The 13068-nt window shown below is 38.3% G+C and overlaps 1 protein-coding gene across 8 annotated transcripts in view; it reads left to right on the top strand.

Moving 5' to 3' along the window:
- Positions 1-13068, top strand: part of TTC39B (tetratricopeptide repeat domain 39B) — a 148367-nt gene that overhangs the window by 37523 nt on the left and 97776 nt on the right. For 3 of the 8 annotated variants that reach the window (XR_011977444.1, XM_072656062.1, XM_072656081.1), the window contains exon 1: positions 11305-11501. The exons of the other annotated variants lie outside the window; for them this stretch is intronic. Coding sequence is in view for 2 of the 3 variants with exons in the window: in XM_072656062.1 (XP_072512163.1) it covers positions 11421-11501 (81 nt within the window). In the remaining variant the exon portion in view is untranslated. Of the gene's footprint in view, positions 1-11304; positions 11502-13068 lie in introns of those variants that run through there. 8 annotated transcript variants of the gene reach the window in all.

Genomic DNA, 13068 nt, shown 5'->3' on the forward strand with positions numbered 1-13068 from the left:
CAAAGCAATGTGATCTGGGGAGAGGTGTGGTTACTGCTTTTCTGGTCTGCACCCTGATCTTTGCCCAGGAAGGGCCACTATTCCCCTTCAGGCACAAATGTTAGCATTCCTCTCTGTCATGGCACTAAGGTTGTTCGCATTTCTCTCTGTCATGGCGCTGAGGCTAGGTCTCAGCTTCCTTGTGATGGACCACAAGCATACCTCTCTGCCTTGAAACTGCAACCCCAAGCTGTGTATGGGCTTTGGAATTGCAAACAGTTCCGGGCCTGGCACCCAGTACCAGCAAAAGGTCCCCTATAATCTTTTTTGACAAGTTATCTAACTCCCTTATTGTGTCTGGGCTGAGAGTTCCCAAAGCCATGCTGCCACTGTTGCGCTACCTCCAAGGCCCACCGCTATTGTTGTTGCTGTTGAGTATGTTCACAAGCTAACCCCCACTCCTATGTCACAGATTTCTCTTATTGACCTCCTGAGTTGTCTTAGGTTGAAAAAATATCTCACCCTGACATTTTGTTGGCTCTGCCACTCCAGAATTCCATTTTAGCCATTATTTAAAAGTTGTTTGGAGGGGTACTTTGGGAAAATTTGGTTGGGTTGCTTCCTTTGCTCTGTCATCTTGTTTTTGCCGTCAGTTGTCAAAGCTTAATATTTCTACCTCCGCACCACTTACAAGTGCCCTTGTCTATTCACATGGCCACCATACTGGTTCAAACCCTATTCACATGGCCACCATACTGATTCAAACCCATATTACCTCTTATATGGACTGTTGCAAGAGATTCCTGACTTTTTTCCACAGTGTATAGTTTTTGTAGATCCTAAATTGATTTTCCTGAAATGCACTTCTGCCTATCCTACTCATCAGTTTAGAAACCCCCCAATGGCCTTCCTATTGCCTTTATGATTGAGTAGAAATTCCTCTGATTTGTTTTTAAAGACCCTGACAACCCCTGCCCCAAGCTACCTTTCCAGTGTTGTTTTATAGTACTCTTTCTTGAGCTCTGGAGTCTACGCAGATTGACTTTCTTCTTGTTCCTCATGTATGACACTATTTCCTGTCTCTTTGTTTTTGTACTATCTGTCTAAAAGGCTGCCTCATCTCTCCCCCTTCTAGAATCCCTTATTTCCTTCAAAACTCAGCTACTTTCCACCATCTATATGAAACCTTTACTGTCCTCTCCTTCTTAGGTCATGTCTTCCTCCAAATTACCTTGTATTTATTTTGAATGTATTTATGTGTGTTTATTCATATTATTTAATAGAATATTCTTGAGGGAAGGGACTTTTTATGTCTCTGTGTTCTAAATATCTAGCACACATAGTACATGCTACCTGATAGGCGCTTAAAAATGTTTGGTGATTGATTGCTTACTTGACTCTTCATAACAGTTTTTCTATGTTTCTTTGAATTCTTGATATTTGTAATTTTTTACAGTGCAATGATATTTCATTATAATCTTATTCTACAGACTGTTTCCCAATTGATAGGCATCTACTTTGTTTACAGATTTTGTCACCACAAAAAAATGCTCTTATGAATGTGTATATACATATATATCAATATATCTTTTTTTATCTATTTTCTTTCTGAATTTGACTTTCTTAGGGTATATTCTCAGTAATGGAATCTCTGTGTTAAAGAATAAGGATAGAAGAAGTCACTTTTCTTGTATAATTTCAAATTGTTTTCCAGAACAGTTGGACCAGTTTTACTGTTCTTCCAACACTGTTTGAATATTCCTGTCTTTATGCAGCCCCTCCAGTATTCACTTTTTTCCATTTTCATCGTTGCCTATTATTTAAGGTACTGTCCCTGTAAGATGTGAGCAATTTGATAGCTGAAAGGGGCAAAATAATACTTTTATATAAAGAAATAAATCACTTTGGGAATAATGCTTCTTTAATAGGTAAACAGTTTGGTGGATAAAAGGAACAGAAAATGTCTTAATAAAAATTGTTTTTATATTAACTGCTAAAATTCATGTGTAAAGGAATAGTTTTCAGATAACATGAGCTTTTGGTTTCAAGAGGGGAAGAAAATAAGCTTTGCATATATAACACTTTGTGAAAGATTCAGATTCATCTCCCTTTTGCAAGTAAATAGTTTGTTGACTGAAAGAACAGAAAAAAACAAACATCAAAGCAAATTTGGAGAAACAATTTCAGATTTTCTGAGTGTTAAGAGGACCACCTGAAGGGAGATGTGGTTGATGCTTTGTGATTCTTTGGCTCATTTGCTTGTAGTTGTTTTAAGTGTAAGAGGTTAAACTCACAAAATGAAAAATAAGTAAAGTTTATGGAATATTCAGATAAAGACCCTTGATTTTGTAGTTAAATGAAAAAGGGGAATTCTTGAGTTTTCACCTCATAAAGGAAAAGAGAGAATATTTACAAAAATATAAACTGCCTGGATTAACAGAAGAGGAAATAGAATATCTAAATAAATCTATTTTAGAAAAAGAAATTAATCAAGCTGTAAATGAGCTTCCTAAGAAAAAAGCATCAAGACCAGATGGATTTACAACTGAATTCTATCAAATATTTAAAGATCAGCTAATTCCACTATTAAAGAAATTATTTGGAAGAGGAATCAAAAGAGTCCTAACAAACTCCTTTTATGTGAAAAAAATATGATACTGATACCTAAACCCTGGAAGAGCAAGAATGGAGAAAGAAAATTTTAGACCAACTTCATTAATGAATCTGCATGCCAAAATCCTAAATAAAATACTAGCTAGGAGATCACAGCAATATATTACAAAAATTATACATTGTGACCAAGTGGGATTTACATCAGGAATGTGTAGGGATGGTTTAATGGAAGGAAAATTATTAACATAATTGATTATAATAATAACAAAAGTAACAAAAATCCTATGATTATAGCAATAGATGTAGAAAAACCTTTTGATAAAATACAACACTTATTTCTATTAAAAACACTTGAGAGCCTAGGTATAAATGAACTTTTCCTTAGAATGATAAGAAATATCTAGCTAAAATCATTAACAAGCATTATTTATAACAGAGATAAGCTAAAAACCTTCCCAGTGAGATCGAGTGAAACAAGGATGTCCATTGTTACCAGTACTATTCAGTAATAGCTGGAAATGCTAGCAATAGCAATAAAAGAACAAAAAGAAATTGAATCAGCATGGGCAATTTTTGCAGATGATATGCTGATATACTTGGGAAAATCCTATAGATTCAACTAAAAAATTAGTGGAAACAGTTTTAGCACAGTAGCAGGTTATAAAATAAGCCCACATAAATCATCAACATTTCTATATTTCCCTATATTTCACATCTATATATCACCATTCAAGAAGAGATGGGAAGAGATACTCAATTTAAAACAACTGTGAGTGATAACAAGCACTCCTTTTTTGCCCTGGAACTGTGACCAGGTTCCCAGCTCCGCTGTGGCTGCAAGCTCTTGTGCGCTAGTGCTCTTTCTCTCCCTGGAACTGCAGCCCTGGTCTGTGACCCAGATCAAATTATGGCAAGTATGTTGCATTGTGCAGAGTCTTGTTCCTGGTGCCAGCAAAGGGACCCCTATAATTTCCTTCTCACCAGTTGTCTGACCCTTCCTTACCATCTGTGGGCTGAGGGGTCCACACTGCCACCAGCGATTCATTTGCCCCTAACGCCTGCTGCCGGTTTGCTGGGGTGTAGCCTGTGCTGGCCTGTGCACTACTCTCATCCCAGTACAACTGATCTTTCCTGTTGATCTTCTAAGTTGTCTTGAGCTGGAAAATTGTTTCATGTTGTCCTTTTGTGGGTTCTGCCACTGCACAATGAGGCATTATTTAAAGCTGTGTGGAGAGGTTTTAGAGAGAGCTCAGGTGAGTCCTTGCCTTTAATCTACCATCTTGGCTCTGCCCCCATATCAGATATATAAAGAACTTTGCCTAATTTTTAAGAATATGAATCATTCCCAGAATGATAAATGGCAAAAGGATATGAACAGACAGTTTTTCAATGAAGAAATCAAAACTATATACAATTGTATGAAAAAATGCTCTAAATCATAATTGATTAGAGAAATACAAATCAAAACAACTCTGAGATATCTTACATCTATCAAATTGTTTAAAATGATAGAAGGGGAAAATGACTATGTTGGAAGGAATGTGGAAAAATTGGAAAACTAATTCACTCTTAGTAGAATTGTGGAGAGCAATCTGGAATTATGCCCAGTGAAGTATAAAACTGTGTATACCCTTTGACCAAGCAATTAGGTCTGTTTCCCAAGGTGATTAGGGAAAAAGGAAAATAATGTACATTTTATAAAATATTTATAGTAGCTCTCTTTGTGGTGGCAGAGAACTGGAAATTGATGGGATGCTTATCAGTTGGGGACTGGCTAAACAAATTGTAGTATATGATTGTGATGGAGTACTATTGTGCTATAAGAAATGAAGAGTTGGTTGATTTTAGAAAAATGCTGAAAGACTCATGAAATAATGAAGAATAAAATGGGCTGAACCAAGAGAACATTGTACATGGTTACGGCAGTAATGTTCTAAGAACAGCTTTGAATTACTAAGTCATTTCGAGTATTACAAATACTCAAATCAACAACAAAGAATCTACGAAGGAAGATGCTATCCATACCCAGAGAAAGAGCTGATACATAGAAGGATATATTGTATGGTTTTATACACACACACCTCCCCCGCCTGGCCCCCACGTTTGTGTCTAATGGTAGCCTTCTCCAGGGTAGAGTGGGGAGGGAGGGAGAGAGGGAGAAAAAAAGTTTACAGCTGAGAATATAAGAAAACTTAGAAGAAACACAAAAAAGCAGGGTAGATTTCAAAATCATGTGTAATATTTATTACACAGTTTACTAAAAAATAAAGTTTAATAAAAAACTGTGAAATGGAAATTCATGAATCCTTTTTTATGTTGTACTGTGCACATGGAGATCATCTTTTTTTTGTAATTGAGTTACAAATGAATTTTAAAAAAAGGAAAAAAGGGTCACTGCAAGCTCTGATTTGAGCTACTGGTGCTAGAATGGTGAAGAAATAGATTAAAATGAAGAACTGAGGTGAAGAGAGACCTGAAAAGGGAATGGAAAAGATAGCTCTGAGGGAAACCACAGTAGCAGACTCAGATGATAAGAAAGCTTGGTGTCCTTTATTTTCGTTTACAATAGGAGAAAGGTGAAACCTCTCCGAAGTGCTTGTTGCCTTCTTGCACACCACTCCAGTGAGAGAGGAAAGAGTAAAAAGAGGCAGTAGAGTCTTGGGAGCTGATTTGCTGTTGGATTGAGTTACTGATGTCTGATTGGACAGCCGAAGAGTCCTTATTAATGAAGAGGTGGCTGGGTTTACTGCTTGATGAGCTTTGCCATTCCCTGGTTTAAAGGAATAACCATTCTATGCAATAACTAACACCTCCTCATTGCCCTTCTAATGCTTAAGGGGGGTTAGGAGCTAAAAGAGTTTGTCAGTTCTTAGATTGTTAAGAGTCCAAAAGAATTTGCCCACCAAGTATGTGAGCATTAGAAAGAGATTAGTTCAGAGAAACGGCTTGGTGGTTGGTGTTGGTGTTCGCAGAATGGACCAAGGATACCAAGGCCTGCAGTCCAGACTTGTGAGGCAGCCCAAGCACCTGGGTTTTTTTTAACCCTCCAGGTGTCTTTAAGTTTGTGCCAATTCTCTTCACAGGTACTTGGTGCATGGGTAGGAGAATGTGAACCAGGTTTATGTGTGAACTAGGATGTATTGATTTTTCCTGAATTTGCTTTACATCGGGTGCCCATCATGCAGTCATTATTGCTTTTCCTTTATTGTTATGTATGACACCAGATCTAATGGTGTCATCTTGGTGAGTAGCTGGTTATACATAACTGGAACACCATTGTTCAAGTGCTCAAGATATGTGTAATGTTGAATAGAGGGAGTATATTCTTTAATAACAGGGCTCCCCTCGGACTCTGAGTGAGTTTAAATTGTACCCACAGAGTGGTAGTGCTCTAGAAATCTAGACCTGCCAATGTGAGGACAGTTGTCTACTAATGGTCAATATAGCAAATTAGGCTCCAATTGAATGTTAGGTTTAGAGTGAGGAAGACAAATTCAAATCCTGCCTCAGATACTTAGTAGCTAATTATATGATCCTTGATGTTCTTCAGCTTCTCCTTCCATTTCAAGTCTGTGATTCAAGATCCTGAGTTTACTAGGTAGGTTGGTTGGCTTGAGTCTTCTATCACAACATTTTTAGGGTAGAATTGTTTTTGGTTGTGCTTGAAGATGCTGCCATTTTCTGTTGTTTGACACCTGAAAGATGAGTGTCTCACTTGCTTATGGCTTGTGGCCATCTCCTCAGAATGGCTTTTGTCATGCTTCTCTTTTCTGATGCCCAGTCACTGGTACTTGCCCAGACACCACCCTTCTTAGCTTATACTTCCTACAGATGAAGGTTTGATTCATAGGTATTGTCAGTTTCCATTGTGCAAATCAAGGGGTTGAGTATTTACTACTTTACAAGAAAGAGAGTAAGCATTTGGGAGAATTTAGAAATAACTCCTTTGAAAATGATTGCTTAAGTATAGGATGGCTGAAGTGTTAGTTTTTAGAAAAATATTATTCCTTTATCCAAATAAATGTAAGCAAACAAACCACAAAATGTTACCAATATAATGTATATTCTGCTCTTTGTGTAAAATGAAATGTGGTATTAATTGATATTATAGACATTCTACAACTGCAGACTGATGTATGTTGTGTTTATTTTAATATTCAGAGAACATTCCAGGTAGAAGGTTGATACCAGTTTAAGTCACGGGTGGAAACTGTTGTTAGGACAATGTGGGTGGAGCATGGAAGTTAAAGAACTACTTGTTGAAAAGGGGCAAAGAGAACAATAAAAGTGCCAGCCATGGACTTTCCTGCCTGAATTTGAGGCTGCAGAGCTCTGTAGCTATTTTATGCAGTCCTACTTAGATCAGCCTTCAAGATTCTTCTTCCTACTACCTTCAGTTAGCTTTGGGGGAAAGATATTCATCAGCTTCTGCTCAGATTTGATAGGTTTGATATTTTATTACAGTATAAATAATGTGCAATATCTGTGTGCCTTCAGCTCTAAATGTTATGATTCTAATAAATCACATTGAAAAAGTTACTTTCCCTTTATAGCAATATTTTTAAACAGGGTTTTTTTTCCACTCCTTTGTGAAAAAGATGAAAGTATTGTATTTGGCACAAGTTAGTTCGGATATCTGTCCTTTGTAGTTTTTTGGAACAGATGAGTCAAGGTGAAGAAGAGATGAAGATTCAGATTCATGGGTTGTTAGAACATATTTAGTATACACATTATTTTGTATAAACATATTTTCTATACATATTTAGTATATACATTATTTTGCATGAACATATTTTCTATACACATTACACATACATAGTGTTCCTTCCAAAAGAGGGCCATTTCCTGGAGGACAGAGACTATTTATTTACTTACGTTCCCAGCATCCTGTTTAATGATATTTCTCAGTAGTCTTCAGATGAATCTGTACACCGAGGTCATCTTGTCAGTTACAGTTCATGGTTGTAGCAGTGAAGGGGTGGGACTCAGATGGAGCCAAGGCATAGGCGTAAGTGCCACTTCTGAAAAAGGCTGGTTCTTATGACTTCAGACAAATCGCTTAATCCATCAGTGCCTTAAATAACTTCTTAAGATTGTAAATTGCAGAACAGTTGCCTACATTGTAGAGGGAGTTTTGGTACTGATGAAACCCGTAAGTCCTGACTCGAAAAGAGCAAAATGTATTTACTGAATTAAACCTTGGAAGGCGGACCTCTTGCTTGTTAGGGAAACATGAGGATTCATTTCTGCTCTCCCTCTTCCTCTCTGCCTCTTAGAGACCCCAGTATCCTTTTAAGACTCAGCTCAAATGTCACTTTCTGCATTACACAAATCTGCATTAGGCTTTTCCTGTCCCTCCAGTAATGAGAGCCTCTTCCTGTACTGTTAACATCCATTGACTTTGTGTGTATCTTGTTTACATGATGTCTCCCCACAAGAGGCTTCAGAGATCTGAGAAACAGCCTGGGAGCCAGGTAGATCCGGGTTCAAGTTCCACTCTGACATTACTGACTTTGTGACCCTGAACAAGTCACTTGCCTAATTTTGCAATGCCCTAGTCAGCTCTCTCAGACGAGATTGCAGAGAAGGTACTGACCTCTAGTGTTCTCTGGGTTCCACAAAATGGGAAATGAAACCATGGGTCCAGCAAGAATGCAAGTTTTTGAGTGCAGGGACTATTTTTCTTTTCTTTGTGTCCAGGGCTTAGCACAGTTGCTGGCATATGGTAAACATTCAATAAATGCTTCTAGACTGATAACAGCCCAATTACTTACTGTCAGTCTAATTAAGAACAAGTATTTTAAATGAGATAAACTTTGGTATTAGAACTCTTTGAATGGTAAAAATTTATTGCAGGTTACTCAAAGAGAATAATTGTTATTGTTTAATTTCTGAGTCAGTTCTCCCCTTTCCTTTCTCTGTTTTTCTAAAGCTTTTAGGGAATATAGGTTCCCAGATGCAAAAGTATGCTTTTAATAAATTTGTATGAAGAGAAAAAGGTCAAACTGTCAGGAAGCATATAACTCAGTGTTCTGTTCCAGTTCCATGGGAGGTGACTGGCTGTAATATGTTCTGAGCAAGATAGTGTAGCAGATTTCTGAAAGGCAGGTTCTTCCCATGCTGGGAAAGGTATTTGAGCTGGTTATTGACAACACTTGTACTTGTTGCCTTATTCTCTGAGACAGCAAAAATAAGAATTGATGAGACAGAAGGACAAAGTGTGGAATGGCAATGACCTGGTATGGAAATCTTGCTTCTTCATAGGTTTGTAAGGTAGAGAGCTGGGAGGGACCTCATTGTTCTTCTAACCCAAATCCTTCCTCGTTTAACACAGGAGGATGCTAAGGCTCAGAGAGGTTTAGTGAGGATGAGACAGGTCATACAGATGTCATTTTAAAACTTGTATCATGGTGGAATTTACAAGAGAGGTCCCAAAAGATTTGAAGATTCTCAGGCTTCATGGAGGTGGTACCCCCAGAATGAAGTATTGAAAGAAGGTAAGAATTTCTCCAGGTCACATAATGTGGGGTGTTTCATGCCTGTTTCAGGCATGGGTGGAGGGGTGGTTTGCACAAAAGAGATGGTAAGGTGAGTTTGGGGAATTGTAGAGAAGGATCAGTCAGAAAATAGAACCATGAGTCACACAAAGCCATGGGAAGAGAGGGTATCAAAAAAGAGTATGGTCAACAGTTCTTAAAAACTGTGGAGAGATCAAAGAGGTTGGAGTCTAAGAAAGTTGGGGAATAACAAAGTTAGGGAACAAGTGGAAATAGGAAGTACAGAATCTTTCTAGAAGGCTGGCACTAAGGAGGAGGTGGGAGAGATAAGATGATAACTTGAGAGAGGAACTGGAAAGAGGGAGGGGAAGGTTGGAAGAGGGTGGCAGTAAACATCTATATAGTGCCTTCTCTGTGCTAGGTATTATGCTAAACATTTTTTATAAATACAAACTCATTTGTAGCAGATAGAGTAGGACTCAGAGTCTTTAAAAATATAAACTATTTCATTTGATTTGATTCTGACAAAAACACTGTGAGGTAGGGTCTATTATTATTCTCATTTTACAGTTGAGGAAACTGAGACTGAAGGAGTTTAGCTGCCTTCCCAAGGATCATGTAACAAGCAAGAATCTGAAGCAGGATTTGAACTTGGGACTTCTTGACTTCAGGTCCACTGCTCTATCCACTGTATCACCAGTTGCCTTGGGTCCCAAGAAGACTTTCATATTTGATGAAAGGCAGTTGGTGGCACAGTGGATAGAGTTGATGGGCCTGAAGTCAGGAAGACTCATCTTCCTGAGTTGAAATCTGGCCTTAGACATTTACTGGCTGTGTGACCCTGGGCAGATCATTCAGCCCTGTTTGCCTTAGTTCCTCTTTGGTAAAATGAGCTGGAGAAGGAAATGGCAAACTGCATGGATCTTTGCTAAGAAAACCCCAAATGGGGCCATGAAGATTTAGACACAACTGAACTACAACAATACAGATGATTGTGACAATCAAAACCTTTTCAGGCAACTTATATTTATATAGCATTTTAAGGCACATTAGTGCAAAACACACAAATTTAACTACATACCCTTTTTTCTAGTTTATGGGGTTCTTAACCTGGGGCTCATGGACAGATTTCAAGAGGTTCATGCGCTTGGATAGAAAAAAAAATGACATCCTTATTGCAATATCATTGGTCTTCTTTTTAATCTTATATAATATATTTTATTCATTTAAAAACATCATTCTGAAAAGGTATCCCTTAGTTTTGCTGGGCTGACAAAACGATCTGTGACACAAAAAATGTTAAGAACTCCTAAAGAATAAAATATAAACTCTTTTTAGCATAAAAAAACCTCTACTACCTGACTTCTACTTACCTTTCCAAACTTATTGGATGTTAACACCCTCAACCTCAACCCTGGCTTCTCCCCCCCACCCCCATCCCCATCCCATACTTGGCAATCCATTCAGGCTGGTGTTTTCTCTCTCATCCTCACAGAAAACATCCCACACAGAGTATGTTCCATCTTAGTTCCTCTTCCTCCTGCCTCTTGAGTCTGAAGTTCTCTCTTCCCTTAAGATGCACCTAAGGTACCATCTTATGATGAATCCTTTCCTGATCCCTTCAACTACTGGTGGCCTTCTCAAACTATCTAGTATTTGAATGATGTATTTATTCATTTTATCTTTATGCCTTATGTGTTTTATATGTTATTGTTGTTTCCTTCCTTAGAATGTAGGCTCTTTGAAACTAGGGAATGTTTCATTCTTTGTGCTTTTATCCCTGTGCTGGCATATCCTAGGCACTTAGTTGATTGATGGGACCTGGACCTTTGATTTCCTTGATAAAAGGAACTGTCAGATGAGGCACTTTACTAGGACAAGCAGACACCTTCTTTACCACTTATGGTTGAGAGGTGGCTGGAGCCCTGAGAGGCTGAGTGACTCAGCTAGTCCATGTCAGAGATATTACAGAATGTATTTCTGTAGTACCTTAGGCTGCTTCTCAGAAATTCATGCTGCTTTTAATTCTGAGAGAAATGATAGGATGTCCTCTGCCTGTCCTCTTGACTAAGAAGTCAATAAGTTTAGTTCTAGTGTAGTCTGAGTGTGGCCTAATGCAGAAGCGATCCATGCACTCTGTGACCTTTCAGCATTCTTTACTGCCTTAGGGTTCTTTGGTTCTATTATTCTAAACTGCAGCTTCGTTGGTGAAGAGACAAGCGGAATGTTTAGTGCAGGCTGGAGCGGAAGGCTGAGGGCCAGCAGGTTAGGGATTGCTAATTCAAATAGAAAGATCTGTTAGCACATCTTCTAATTGATTGACCTTATAAAATGGATAACTATAAAGACCCATGTGGCAGCTCATCCCAGGACTTTATGGCGTTAGCTATTGAGGAGAATAATATGCTAGAGGTAAGTTGTAGAGGATGAGGCCATAAATAATGACTTCCTGAGGGAAGTGCTCTCATATAGGATTTGTGGCTCATTTTTGACTTTGTCTTACACCTCCCTTCCTCCCTCCCTCCCTCCCTTGCTCCCTTCCTTCCTCCCTTCCTCCCCTCATCCCTCCCTCCCTCCCTTCCTAAAAGTGTTATATATACCATGAACTTGGAAAAAATTACAAATGTACATAATTTTTTGGTTATCACTTGAACTCTTTTATATAAAATAAAACTAGGCAAGAAATGATTGCTCTGAATAACATATATTTCCATTGTTTTTGTCATATTACCTACCCCACTGTACTGTTATCCTCTAAAACTTGACTAGAGTGATGTAAATATATGAATTGTGGTTCCCCCCCCCCCCTTAGATTTAGAGTAATCTTTGAGATCTTCAGTCATGTTTACTAAATAACAAATGGCTAATCCAGAATTATACAGCAACCAGTGACAACTGATTATAAACTAGATTATTTGTGAACTTCTACCCCTCCTCTATACCTCAGAATCTTTCAGTACCCTCTCTTTTTCTTCTTTTCACTTGTTTTTGAGGAAGAGGCAGTCTGCCTTCTTACTGAAGGTCACCTATTCCTGGAATCCCATCGCCTGCTACAAAACCCCTGTTACAAACATGTAGTCAAACAAAACAAATTCCCCACACTGGCCATTTAATATATGTCTCATTCTGTACTCTTAATTCTTTATTTTTCTGTCAGGATGTTATTAGCATGTTTCATCATTAATCTTTTGAAGTTGTGTTTGGTTATTATGCTGATCCTTAATTCTTTCAACATTGTACTATAATATTGTGATTCTTTTCATTTCACTCTGTATCAGTTCATGTAAAATTTAAAAGTTTTTCTGAAACCATCCCCTTCATCATTTCCTATAGCACAGTAGGATTCCATCACTTGTATATGCTGTAACTTGTTCATCCATTCTTCAGTTGATGAGCACTCCCTCAGATTCCCATTCTTTGCCACTGTAGTGCTATCATGATGGCCCCTATGGCGGCTATGAATATGCCAGCACAGTTCTGAATTGCAAAATACGACAGGCTTTCCACATGGAAGATAGAACCAAAACATTTATTCAGACACCAGAAAGCCAAATTCATCATAGTTACAAAGAAATCTATACACAATAACAATGCAGAGAACACCACCACCCCAAGCCTTCTCTCTGTTAGACTTCCCACAAACCTGCTCCCTTAAACAAAACCACAAACAGGCTCCCTCACTCACACTAGTTGCTGCCTTTCCCAGCTCTGACTGCTCTCTGACTAACTTCCACTCAGTTCTGCTCCAGCTCTGCCTCTTCCTGCTCCACCCCCTCCCATTCCATGTGACTTAGACTCATGGGACTCAGGCTTTCATGTTACCTGGCAGGTCATATGGACCTATTAATGAATGGGAAAAGTCTTTCCATTTAAATTACTATTACAGCCACCTCAAAAAGAGCTTTGAATATTTCTGTATGTTTGCAGTTTGCTTTGCTTAGGAATAATTCCTCCCTTAATCTGTTTAGGACATCTTCTT

This window comes from Notamacropus eugenii, chromosome 1, assembly GCF_028372415.1.
Source record: "Notamacropus eugenii isolate mMacEug1 chromosome 1, mMacEug1.pri_v2, whole genome shotgun sequence".
Taxonomy (NCBI): Eukaryota; Metazoa; Chordata; class Mammalia; order Diprotodontia; family Macropodidae; genus Notamacropus; species Notamacropus eugenii.